The 13621-nt window shown below is 41.4% G+C and overlaps 1 protein-coding gene across 4 annotated transcripts in view; it reads left to right on the top strand.

Annotated features, from left to right (window-relative positions):
• ELMOD3 (ELMO domain containing 3) overlaps nt 1–12898 on the top strand; it is a 51844-nt gene extending 38946 nt beyond the window's left edge. For all 4 annotated transcript variants that reach the window (XM_030201766.1, XM_030201767.1, XM_030201764.1 and 1 more), the window contains 5 exons: nt 3754–3876; nt 4027–4157; nt 8980–9056; nt 9320–9447; nt 11078–12898. In XM_030201766.1, the coding sequence (XP_030057626.1) occupies nt 3754–3876; nt 4027–4157; nt 8980–9056; nt 9320–9447; nt 11078–11307 (689 nt within the window). In that variant the 3' untranslated portion in view covers nt 11308–12898. The remainder of the gene's footprint in view (nt 1–3753; nt 3877–4026; nt 4158–8979; nt 9057–9319; nt 9448–11077) is intronic.
• The last annotated feature ends 723 nt before the right edge of the window (nt 12899–13621 follow it).

The following is a 13621-nucleotide window of genomic DNA, read 5'->3' as shown; positions in this document are numbered from 1 at the left end:
CTGGACCACATGGCTAGGGCTCAGGGACTGGTGAAAAAGGCCAGATTATAGGCCCCCAGTTGATGGTTTCAGCAGCAGAATTATGTTTCAGAGGGAGCAGCTTCTCTCCATGATTTCCCTTGCTCTGTTGGCACTCAGCATATCTGATGGTTCTCCTAAGGAGATAGAGATGGTCAAGAGGGTCTCCAGAAACCTGTTAAAGCCTAGATGCATACAAAAGGACATTAGGGCATTTGTTTCTGCAGAGTGAGATGCCCCAAAAGAAGGTCTGTTAGTGGGTAGAGCCTTGAGGAAATTGTATTCCTTTGTGCCCAAGGTAGATGTATTGGTCATGGTGGTGACAAAGAAAACACCTTCCAACTTGATAGCCTTGATGTAATTCTAAATTAGCTTGTGTTGGGACTAGTTCTGTGGTATCCTTTCCCCTGAATATAGGTTCTGGACATGGTGGGTGCTATAGAAATCCTCCCCTCTGCTCTGTTTGTGTTGGGGGGGTAGGGGGAGAGGTTCAGGAGATTGTTTTATTTGTGACTTAGTTACAGAAATACTGAGATGCGATAGCCTGTATAATATCCCATATTGGGTGAGGTCCATAACCTGTCTTCTGTCTCCATATGCTGATAGAGGGTCAAAACCTATGTGTCTGGACTGATCTGATAGGATTCACAGAAAGAAAATTATGGTTATTAAACTTGATATACCACTGTTCGTGAGAGCACAACAATCAGCAGGCGAGGCCAAAATTCTCCATTTTGAACTTTGTGTCTTTTCACTGGTTACCTCCCCACCAAATTTGGTCCTGTTCTATTAAGTTCTTAGAGAGGTTTTTTGCCCCCAGACAGATGAATAGTCTTGACCCCTTTATATATAATTTCTTTCCAACTTCTAATGGGTTGGAATCAAAAAGCATCTCTGCATAAATGCTTCACTTTTTGCCTCATTTCTCTGTATGTCAAGTTGCACATACTGTAAATATAGCACTACTTCATACGAAGAGCATATCTGTAGTGCTTCAGATTCTGTCTCTTTCTAATAGAAGTACATAAGTATTGCCATACTGGGAAAGACCAAAGGTCCATCAAGCCCAGCACCCTGTTTCCAACAGTGGCCAATCCAGGTCACAAATACTGTTCAATATCCCCAAAAAGTACAAAATATTCTATACTGCTAATCCCAGAAATAGTGAATTCTCCCCAAGTCCATTTAATAATGGTCTATGGACTTTTTCTTTAGGAAGCCGTCCAAACCATTTTTTAACTCCGCTAAGCTAACCGCCTTTACCACATTCTCTGGCAATGAATTCCAGAGTTTAATTACACGTTGAGTGAAGAAATATTTTCTCCGATTCGTTTTAAATTTACTACATTGTAACTTCATCGCATACCCACTAGTCCTAGTATTTTTGGAAAGCATAAACAGACGCTTCACATCTACCCATTCCACTCCACTCATTATTTTATAGACCTCTATCATATCTCCCCTCAGCCGCCTTTTCTCCTAGCTGAAAAGCCCTAGCTGCTTTAGCCTTTCCTGATAGGGAAGTCGTCCCATCCCCTTTATCATTTTCCTCGTCCTTCTCTGCACCTTTTCTAATTCCACTATATCTTTTTTGAGATACGTTGATCAGAATTAAATACAATATTTGAGGTGCGGTCGCATCATGGTGCGATAGAAAGGCATTATAACATCCTCATTTTTGTTTTCCATTCCTTTCCTAATAATACCTAACATTTAATTTGCTTTCTTAGCCGCAGCAGCACACTGAGCAGAAGGTATCAACGTATCATCAACGACGACACCTAGATCCCTTTCTTGATCCGTGACTCCTAACATGGAACCTTGCATGACGTAGCTGTAATTCGGGTTCCTCTTTCCCTCATGCATCACTTTGCACTTGCTCACATTAAACGTCATCTGCCATTTAGACGCCCAGTCTCCCAGACCCGTAAGGTCCTCTTGTAATTTTTCACAATCCTCCCATGATTTAATGACTTTGAATAACTTCGTGTCATCAGCAAATTTAATTACCTCACTAGTTACTCCCATCTCTAGATCATTTATAAATATGTTAAAAAGCAGCGGTCCCAGCAGAGACCCCTGTGGAACCCCACTAACTAGATTATTATTTAAATAGACAGTATGGGCTGTTAATTCTACTTCTGTAATCTAATACAACAAAACATGAAAAAACAGCCAATCAAACTCCCAAAGGGTTGTATAGAGTAAACAACAAAAATGTGGGATTTACCCTCAGAAACCTAGGCTCCCACCTAGGTCTGACCTACAGAACACTATTGTCTATATAAGATTTTTGTGTCTGTGGTCTAATCTCTTTCATAGGGTAAATTTTCCCACCTACTCTTTGTGAAACTGTTCTTATTTGAACATAGATTTCAAAACATTACTGAGTAAACACATATTCTCAAGCTACAGCTTAGCATAGATAAACGTAGCTTTCATTTAGCTGGCTTGATAACCCCTCATTTCAACTGCTGATTTTCATTCAACGGGCCCAATCGTTTCACCTGGGTGGTTCCTGATGAAGCCCAATAGTGTTCTGTAGGTCAGACCTAGGTGGGAGCCTAGGTTTCTGGGGGTAAATCCCACATTTTTGTTGTTTACTCTATACAACCCTTTGGAACCCCACTAACTACTCCTCTCCATTGAGAATACTGACCATTTAACCCTACTCTCTGTTTTCTATCTTTTAACCAGTTTTTAATCCACAATAGAACCCTACCTCCTATCCCATGACTCTCCAATTTCCTCTGGAGTCTTTCTTGAGGTACTTTGTCAAACGCCTTCTAAAAATCCAGATACACAATATCAACTGGCTCACCTTTATCCGTATGTTTGTTCACCCCTTCAAAGAAATGTAGTAGATTGGTGAGGCAAGATTTCCCTTCATTAAATCCATGTTGACTCTGTCTCATTAAACCATGCTTTTGAATATGCTCTGTAATCTTGTTCTTTATAATAGTCTCTACCATTTTGCCCGGCACCGACATCAGACTCACTGGTCTATAATTTCCCGGATCTCCTCTGGAACCTTTTTAAAAAATCGGTGTTACATTGGTCACCCTCCAATCTTCCGGTACCACGCTCGATTTGAAGGATAAATGACATATTACTAACAATAACTCCACAAGTTCATTTTTCAGTTCTATCAGTACTCTGGGATGAATACCATCCGTTCCAGGAGATTTGCTACTCTTCAGTTTGTAGAATTGCCCCATTACATCCTCCAGGTTTACAGAGAATTCATTGTTTCTCCAACTTGTCAGCTTTGAATACCATTTCTGGCACCGGTATCCCACCCAAATCTTCCTCGGTGAAGACCGAAGCAAAGAATATGTCAAGCTGTGGGAAGTCCCCATTAATATGGCTGATAAATCCTACTTACTGATAAGGCAAATCTGCTTTTGTTTATTGATAACAATCATAAATCTGTCACATAATTCTTAGTTGAAGCTTAGCTTTACAAACACACTGTGTGGGGATGTACTCAGAGTAATCCTGCAGATTCTCAGAAAAAGTTTCTAATTTATTTTGAGTTCTAAGACAGCTAGTTTATTTGATCTGTTGGATGATGTCACCCACTTGCATGACTGATTTTATCCTGCGATCTAAGGAGATCCCTTGTTATTGGTAAGCAATTTGTGTTTTTTGTGCTTTCCTTGCTTGCTTAGTAGGCTCCAGTACAATGGATAGCTATTTTTAATTCTCTGGGTAACTGTCTCTTGCCCTGCGTAGGTGCCTTGGATAATAACCAGAAGGTGCACATGAGAGTCCTACAAACAATCTACAAGAAACTTACTGGTTCTACCTTTGACTGTCCTCGCTATGGTGCACACTGGGAACAGCTGGGGTTCCAGGGTAAGGAGTTTGAGGGATGCAAGGGACATTCTTACATATCTTTTACCTTTGTTATAATGGCTGTGTTGACATGTAGCTTTGATTGCAGGAGTCTCAGCTGGCTGAAATTTGTGTTTTTTTGTTTTACTTCTTGCTGCATGTCTTCTGTAGGCTTGGACCCTGCCACAGATTTGCGAGGAACTGGATTCCTGGGCCTGATGCATACTTTGTACCTGGTGATGAACACCCAGACTTTACCACTAGCTCTTGACATTTTCAGACTCTCACAGCACCAAACACAGGTATGTCTCTAAGACAGTATCCAGCTAGCTAAATTGGAAGCTAAAGTAAACTCTGTAGCAATTACCTCAATTTGAAGTCTGCCAAAATCGAATTGAGCAAGAAGCTAACATAGAGTCTGAAACTGATTTTAACTTGCCCAAATGAAGGATATTGACAGTAACACACTTTATACACATTGTGTAAAGGCTTAGCACATCCTGGTCCAGCAGCCTTCTTAGGCTGGCCAAAGACATCGACCCATTGCATTTGAGCCTTTTCAGATTTGTTGTGTTTGGGCAACATTTTGTGATGGTGAAAATTTTCAGTCATTGTGCCCTCAGGCAATTGGAGCAAATCACTGCATCAGCATTTACCAGACAGCATTTCTCGTTTTATATATTCCAAGCTGTTATCAGTAGAAACATCAATTTCTTATTGTTCACCTACCATTGCAGACTGGATAGATTTAAGCCCTTCTACAAGTGGATGGAGACGGAGATATAGAATTAGAAAAGGTACAGAGAAGGGCAATGAAAATGGTGACTCTGGGCAAGTCACTTAACCCTCCATTGCCCTATGTAAGCCGCATTGAGCCTGCCATGAGTGGGAAAGCGCTGGGTACAAATGTAATAAAAATAAAGGGGATGGGATGACTTCCCTATGAGGAAAGGCTAAAGCAGATAGGGCTGTTCAGCTTAGAGAAAAGACGACTGAGGGAAGATATGATAGAGGTCTATAAATTAATGAGTGGAGTGGAATGGGTGGACGTGAATTGCTTGTTTACTCTTTCCAAAAATACTAGGAGTAAGGGTACGCAATGAAGCTGCAAAGTAGTAAATTTAAAAGAAACCAGAGAAAATATTTCTTCACTCAACTTGTAATTAAACTCTGGAATTTGTTGCCAGAGAATGTGATAAAAGGGTTAGCTTAGTGGAGTTTTAAAAAGGTTTGGATAACTTCCTAAAAGAAAAGTCCATAAGTCATTATTAAGATGGACTTGGGGAAAATCCTAGGATAAGCAGCAAAAAATGTATTTTACTGTTTTGAGATCTTGCCAGGTACTTTGTAACTTGGATTGGCCACTGTTGAAAACAGGATACTGGGCTTGATGGATCTTCCATCTGTCCCAGTATGGCAACGCTTATGTTCTTATATAGCACAGTGCCCTATATAGGGCTGTGTTCACAAGCTTTTGTTCTATTTCCATTCATTGGTTAGAAGTATATAAACCTATTTATTTCTGGAGTGGTCTGGTAGGTCTCAAGGAAAGACATTTAGCAGGTAAAACAGTGGCGTAGCCAAGGGTGGGCCCAGGCCCACCCACTTTGGGTCAGGCCCACCCAGTAGCAGCACACCTATGATGTGGCTGTCAGAGATCCCCAAGCTCCACCATCCATAACTCCCAATAACTCTCTGTCTTGCATACCTTGTAAATAGCAGATCTTCGTCTGCAGTGAGCAGCGACTGAAACATACTGCTCGTACCACCCCACAGCCTTCCCTCTGATGTATTCCCACCTATGCAGAAACAGGTAGTTGCATCAGAGGGAGGGCTGTGGGGCCAACATGAGCAGCATGTATTAGTTGCTGCTCGCTGCCCGTGAAAATCTGCTATTTAAATGGTATGCAGAGGAGGGGGGATGTTTGAGAAACCATATGGCATGCAGGCAAGAGAGGGAGAGGCCAAATCAGCCCCCTCCCCCCCCCCCCTTGGGCCCAGGCCCACCCAAAATTGGGTGTCTGACTACACTTCTGAGGTAAAACCCAAATTTACCTTATTTTTTTTTTTTTTTATTAATCTTGAGTATGCTGAAGTGTTAATGATGATGATGATGTGTTTTAGCCCTTGTCAACCAGAAAGGATGTTTCCGTATTCAGAAACATACTTGCAGCCCCCTGCTTCCATAAATGACCTGATAATAGACCATTTTTTGATCTGCTTTAAAGTGCACTTATTAGCTATGCATTTGCAAGCTCCCCATTTAACTATTTACTCTGCTTGTCAGTTTCTTAATTTCACCAACATTGATCTGGATAAATCTCTGCTACTATTTACCTTCTTCCCAGCCCAGTATCTTACACTCTCGGTGAACGAGCAAGCAGAATCATGGAATGAATCTATTACAACTGGTCTGGACAGATTGCTCCACTGAACTCAACAGCTCAAAATATCCGTAAAGGCTACCCACAATATCATCTGGCCCTTCGTTTTCAAAAACGTAGAGTTCAACATGTGGAACGTTTGTGGTTTAAACATCGGTCCCCCTCTTGCTTAGCTACCTTTTGAACATTTAACTTATAACAGACAAGTTAGCCAAACGTCAAGTTATTGCTAGGAAATTAGCAACTTCAATATGTCCTGCTAGAACTTTGTTCTAATTTATGAATTATAACATTTCAGCTCCAACAGCATCTGTTAAGTCTTCTTCTATACATCCTGACATAATGGTGTCATGTTTCTTATCTAAAATGAATAAACATATAACGGGTTTTGGCAATAAAAGTACTACCAGAGCATCTTCATCAGTGTTATTTCTGACAATAGGTCACACTGATAGCAAATCTTGCCAAGGGGCTACATGATCTGCTTTTCCTGCTCCTCCTCTGACCAGTCTCACAAAGATTCTTGCCTCAATGCATTTCACCAACTCTCCTCTGGACCTAGTACCAGCTTCTTGGTTTTGATCTTCCCGGCAAGGTCTCTTACCTTTGGCCCTTGCATTAATCACTCATAGTCTAGATGCTAGTATTTTTCCTGATCTCTGGAAAAAGGCTTGGATTACTCCGATTCTCAAGAAACACACTTTGGATCCATCTGATCCCGTCAATTATTGCCTGGTTTCAAATCTATGTTTTCTGTCAAAACTGGCTGAAAAAGTTATTTTTCTTCAGAAGATTTTTGTTCTAATATTCTTCATCCTAGGCAGTCCGGTTTTAGGTCGGGGCATAGCACAGACACCATTATCACTGCTCTTTTGAACGACTTCCACACTACTATCGATAAGGGTCTTATTTCACTTGTGGTTTCTTTAGATCTATCTGCAGTATTTGACCTGGTTAATCACGCTCTACTGTTATCTAGACTTGCTGAGATTGGAATTTCTGGTACAGTGCACCAATGGTTCTCTTCGTTTCTTTATCAGTGTTCTTTTGTCATCATATGGGTTCTCCGATATCTTCACTGTATTCTTCAACCTGTGTGTTCCACAAGGTTTGGTTCGGTTCTCTCACCCCTACTATTTAACATCTTCTTGAGTCCTTTAGCCACTCTCATACAGTCATTTAACATTAAATTCTACATTTATGCCGACAATATCTTACTGGTCTATCCTGTATCTCCTTTAAACATTGGTTTGAAGCCTTTACAAGCTTGTCTTTTAGTGATGACAGACTGTTCTGAAATAACCAATCTGAAGCTAAACCCTGAAAAGACAACAACATGCTGGATAACCGGTTCTTTACCAATTCCTGACACTGTCCTGGTTCTCATTTTCATTATTTTGGAGTCTGGTTTGACTCACAATTGTCTTCTGTTAAACATATCTCAGAAGTTATTAGGGTAGGATTTGCTACAATCCGCTCTTTAATTACTATTTGTTCTTTTCTTGAGATTTCCAATCACTGCATACAGCTCTTCATGCGTTGATTGTGTACCGTTTGTATTACTGCAGTGTGATCTGTGCAGACCTACCACAATCTCAGTTAAAAAGACTTCAAACATTTCAGAATTGCGCCACATGCTTTCTTTGCAAGAGAAACAGGTGAGAACATGCATCCGCTTTACTACACCAGTTACTTTGGCTTCCTATTAAATTTCATTTTCTCTTTAAAATCCTCACTTCAGCCCATAATCATATTACTCTGGTGTTCCTTTGTATCTTTCCAGCCTAATTATCCCTACCAGACGTTCTGCATTTTCTTGCATGGCCCCTTCACTCTGGAATTGTCTGCCGGGCACTTTAAGATCTGAAATGTCATTCCAAACGTGTAAAGGTCTCTTGAACGCCCGTTATTTTCAACAAGCCTAATTTTTTTCCTTGTCTTTCGGTCACATCTTTTGGTCCTTGGCACATAGCTTTAAGGCTCATTGTATGTATGTATGGTTTGTAAGCTTGGTCTTGCATGACTGGCTGTTCACTATCCTATCTTCAAATGGAGTTCTTTTGAGTTTTAATTTTTGTTTTATTTCACTTTTTAATTTTATTGTAAACCACTTAGCTCCTTTTCTGGTATTGGGCAGTATATCAAGTTTTAATAAACAAACATATCTGGTGCCTGAGATTGCTTGGCAGAGGGAGAGGAAACACTGTTATCAGGTGGAAGTTGGCTATATTGAAGCACAGGGAGATAAAGTAATGTTCAATTGTTGGTGTGAAAGCAGGATATGAGTTCATCAGTATCAGGAGTTCTCCTGATTGGTACTGGTATAGCTTCCTGCCACCCTTCTTGATCACAGGGTTTAGTCCTAACGATAATAGAGGTTCTAAACCAGCAGAATCCTCCTCAGAGAGTTCACAAATTTGGAGTTAACTCTGTGTGATGAACAGCTACATTTCGTGCTTTTCCTAGTCCATCACTAATTTTAGCAGGTGAGGGAAGTGCTTTTCTTCCTTCCTCTAAATGGACCTTGTATGCATGTCATATAAAAGTTTTTCTGTAGTCCTTCAGAGCAATATTAATGGCCTCATATCCTGTCTTGCATGTTCTTAACTGTGTTTTGCAGGGAAAATTTTCACCATGAATTGTTTTAATGTCTGCAGAAGGTCATGCTATGAGAGGACTCTAAACATGGAGAAATTAGTATTTCTTTTGTTAATACCTAGTTTTCTTGTTTGTTGTACAGAATTTCCCTTTCTGTGTGATGTCTATCAATATCACTCGCATTGCTATCCAGGCACTGAGAGAAGAGTGTCTCGCCAGGTAAATGTGGTGTTGTGGGATGCTTCTTTCAGGGAGAGGGATAGCAGTGCTGTATCAAGGGGTGTGCGAGAGGTGCAGTTGTTGAGGGTACAAATATGAAAGTGGTAGAAAAATTGCTCCCAGCCCACTGTCTCCTTTCATTGGTGGGGGTGAAGGGTGGGCAAGCTGCAGAAGGTTCAGTTATATCTTGGTATGGTCCTGTGGGGTAGGAAATGAAAGCATAGGGACATCTCACTATTGCCAACACTGTTGTGATTTTTCAGAGAGTGCAACCGAAGGCAGCAGGTGGTCGCTGTGCTGAACGATTTCTATGTGGCCTCGTTCCTGCATCTATACCATATCTGGAAAATGCAGAATAAAACCATTAAAGACTCCGGTTTCACGCTGAAAGGTGCTCTTGACAAGAACATTCCTTTTCTAGTTGTGCCTGCTTCTGACCTGAAAATATATCCTTTAAGAGACATGGTTGCATTTTATCCAACATTCCCAAAGCTCAAGTTATGCATAAGATTTACAGAAACACAAACCTGAACAGCAGTGACGTAGGAAGGGGGGGGGGGGGGGGCGGTCCGCCCTGGGTGCACGCCGCTGGGGGGGTGTCGGCTCCGCTGGTTCACTGCTCTCTCTCTGCCCTGGAACAGGTTACTTCCTGTTCCGGGGCAGAGAGAGCAGGGAACCAGCGGAGCCGACGCAGCTCCCAGCAACGTGCCCTCCCGCCTGTCCTCTTTGGTAAGAATGCGCTCAGGGGGAGGGTGCGTGCGTACGCCGAGGGGGGGGTGCACAGTGGCGAACCGCCCCGGGTGTCGGCTGCCTTCGCTACAGCACTGCTGAACAGGTTCAGAATCCATAGTAAGCATTAGTGGGTACCAGAGAAAGTGGTGGGTAGTTAGCCAGTGGTGCGGTTTTTAAAGCATCTAATATGTAGACCACGTGATATATGTACTGTAAAAGTGGATATTTTTAAATTATATTTTATATTTATAATTTAAGATAATATATCAAAAGTAAATGCCTTTTAAAGCAAAACAGAGCAAATAAAAATTAGGAAAAACACAACGGAAAAACCAAAATCAACATTTCTCTTCCTTAGACCACAATATGGAGGGGAGTGAGCAATATAATGTTAGGAGATCAATGCACGGAGGAGGGGGAGTTCTTGCTCCCTAGCATATACTTTGCATTGTACCTAAGAACACAGATATGACATGTTTGTATTGTGGGATGTTCTTTCTTGGTTTTTGTATTACATATTGGTGGGAAGGGTTACCTTTCTTTGTAACTGTGTTCATAAAACTCTTTAAAAAAAAAAATCAAAGCAAGAAACTAAGGAAAGGCCATAATGTGAATTCTCCCATATCTATTTCAAAGTGCAACCTATTAATAAGAAATTAGAGATTTCCAGTAATAATTTTCTTTAAATCTCAGCTGCTTGGGAGCAAAGAAAACATACTTAGGACCCTGTTGCAAATGTACTCGGAGGTGGCTTTTGTTAGCCCCTTTCTGTGCAATGAGAAGGGATTGTGAAGTACAGTGCTTTTTAGGCCTGTAATTTATCCTTAATATGACAGGGAAAACACACAAGGCTTATTCATCTACGCAGGTATGATGCAGAACCTTTATTGTATGCACACATATGGAATCCAGACCTTTGGCTCACAGAGTAACTTTCATTGATATTAAGGTACTTCAGGAATATTAGGAGACAAAACCGTGGGGAATACAGCTTATTTGTAGAAGCAAAATATAACTAGCTAGGTATCTCAGCTGCTGAACCTGGTTGAAACTTGTTGCTGTTTTTGTAAACTGTTTTCATTATACAAAGAGGTATATAAAATTAATAAATCCAATCCAATCATCGCATGTTGATGTGTTGTCTCACTTCTGTTCACTTTATTTCTTCAGTCTTTGCAAGGTAACTACAGATTCAGCATGTTGTGTAGTCCTGTCCACTTTGTTTTATTACTTGTAAGCTGGTGCTGCTCTAGAATTATTTTGTGTGTGTTTTTCTTTATCTCTTCCAGAAGTTGAGGCATTTGCTAAGAAGAACCCCAAGCAACTGCTGAGAGGTTTGCAGATGTACTTGGGTGAGCATCACAATATTGCCACTTTGGCTATGGACAACTGGTCTCTGCATCCATCCTCTTCCCCTATCCCTTGCAGCCCCGACTTACCGTCCCAAAAAAAGGACCTTAAATTCACTGGTGTGTGTGATTTGAGAGCAAAGCCAGAAGGTGAGGCACATCTGGTCTGAGCCAGGAGGAATCGCCATGGATCAAGAGAAAGTTATACTCTTCCGAAAAAAGAAGGCAGTGGACTCCTTGCCCACTGACATTGGAGGAACAATAAGACTGGATCAGAATCTCAAAGTACAGTGCGGGCACTTCAGACCAAAGTCCAGACCTTAGCAACATGGGCTCGTGAGGGGAAACTGACACCAGCCTGCTCTGGATCATAAGGTGCAAGACCATGCTTTCTGGCATTCAGATGTAGCAGCAAACTGGTTCTCTTTTTGTGTTGTCCTGAATTGCACCGATAACTTAACAAAAGAAGCTTGATGGGAAAGATGATAAAATTGTTAAATAGCACTTTCTGCTCTGCTTTTCAAACAACCCTGAAACTGTTCTGCATTTGGCAAAGCGAAGTAGTAAACTTTTAGTAAAAACCTAAATTTACAGCACATCTTGTCATGTAGCAGCAGCCACCATATTGTTTATGTGATAGATTTAGAATTATTTTTTTCAACAACATTAGGGTACAACAGATGAAGCTGTGGCTGACTGAGTCTCCTGTTATGGTGTGAGGGGTGACATTGGCTGTGTTTGTGAGACGCACTGTGCTACAGTAGTGGGTTTGACTGACTGTGTGTTATCCTGTCTGCACAATGAATGACGTATCTATCTGAGGGCCTCCTGCTGTTCAAGAGTAGGTGAGTTTCTTAAAAACAGATCAGATCTGCTCAGAGCAGAGATTTGTTGTGTCTTTGGCTCTTTCAACTTGTGAGAAAACAGAACCTAAGGTAAATATGGATATGACACACTTTTCTGTGTGTGTATGCTCTGGAAATTGAGGTTTTGTAATGAAAATTCACTACATTTGCACATCTTGGGGGAGGGGTAAAGCTTGAAGGGGAGCACTGTGTAGAATTTTCCTTTGGCTTTTGTACGTCAAGATTCCTCCTGAAATATGAATCTGCTAATAAATTTTAATTCTTTCAGGTGTGGAAACTTATAGCTAGGTTGCCTTAACCCAATTCAAGCCATTGTACTAGGCACTGTCAAGAGTTGTACATTCTGGGCCCTGTTTACTAAGCCGAGCTGTAGGTGTGCAAACTTTTTAGCTAGCGTGTTCTAACGATACAGACACCCATTATATTCCTATGGATGCCTCTATTGTTAACATGTGCTCATTTTTAGTGCACACTAAAATGTTTACACATCTACAGCACGGCTTAATAAACAAGGCCCTTTTTTTTATAGTACTTCCTAGCTCTTGTTTACATTGCAGATTAAAATATCATTTCTGTAGCCATTACTAATGCTCTTTGCAGTCCCATTGATGACTCTTCTCGGTAGCCTACTGATACAGGAAGCTGGAAGAAGCACAGAGCAACTTGTGCCTACAGTACTACTTTCGATGACTCCATGATTAGTCATTTAATTTAGTTATCGTCCAAGGTGTCATCTGTCATGAACAGGAACAATAGTGTGTGAACCTTGTGAATCCCCCACCTCCACCAAGTCTACCCTGAGCAGCTGCAGAATGTGTGAAAGTGCTGGTACTCGGGGCAAGATGCACTAAACTAAACGAGCTTTTAACTAACAAGTTTTTAACCATGGCATGCACTAAAGGCCATTTTCCAACGGCGGTAGGAGCTAACGAAAATGGAATGTACAGCACTGCGTGACCCTGGTAGCGCTTTAGAAATGTTAAATAGTAGTAGTATGAGCAAATTGTGCAGAAACCCTATTGTAATGAGATGCACTAACCTTTTCTGATTGCCTTAACGGTGGAAATCGCCGGAAAATTTAACGAGAGGTTGTACCTCTTGTTGGGGCTGCACTAGATGGAAAAATTGTCAAAAACGTATGTCATATATGCCGCCCGAAGACGCCGTGCCGCTCACCTCCCCATTTTTCAATCAGCTGATATCGGAGAGTGCAGTTGAAATCGTCCATCAGAAAAATAGCCTTCCATTTTGGCCATTATTCACACCCAAATAATAAAAACTTCCTTTTTGGCCGTGCTTCACTCAGCTGAGAGACCTGGATGGCTCTGAGCCAATCACAGCGCGTTTAGCTCAGCTAAACTTGCTGTGATTGGCTCAGAGACTTCCAGATCTCTTAGCTGACTGTGAAGCACGGCCAAAAAAGATGTTTTTATTATTTAGGTGTGAATAATGGCCAAAATGGAAGGCTATTTTTGTGATGCACGCTTTCAACTGCACTCTCCGATATCAGCTGATTGACGAGGGTGAGCGGCGCGGCGTCTTTGGGTAAGGTGATATCATAGGTTTGGCGATTGTGCGCATGCGTTTCCTATACCGCTGGCGGAGATTACACCAGATT

Source organism: Microcaecilia unicolor, chromosome 4 (assembly GCF_901765095.1).
Source record: "Microcaecilia unicolor chromosome 4, aMicUni1.1, whole genome shotgun sequence".
Classification (NCBI taxonomy): Eukaryota; Metazoa; Chordata; class Amphibia; order Gymnophiona; family Siphonopidae; genus Microcaecilia; species Microcaecilia unicolor.
Note: the sequence above shows the minus strand (reverse complement) of the source record. Positions and strands in the feature narration are given on the sequence as shown.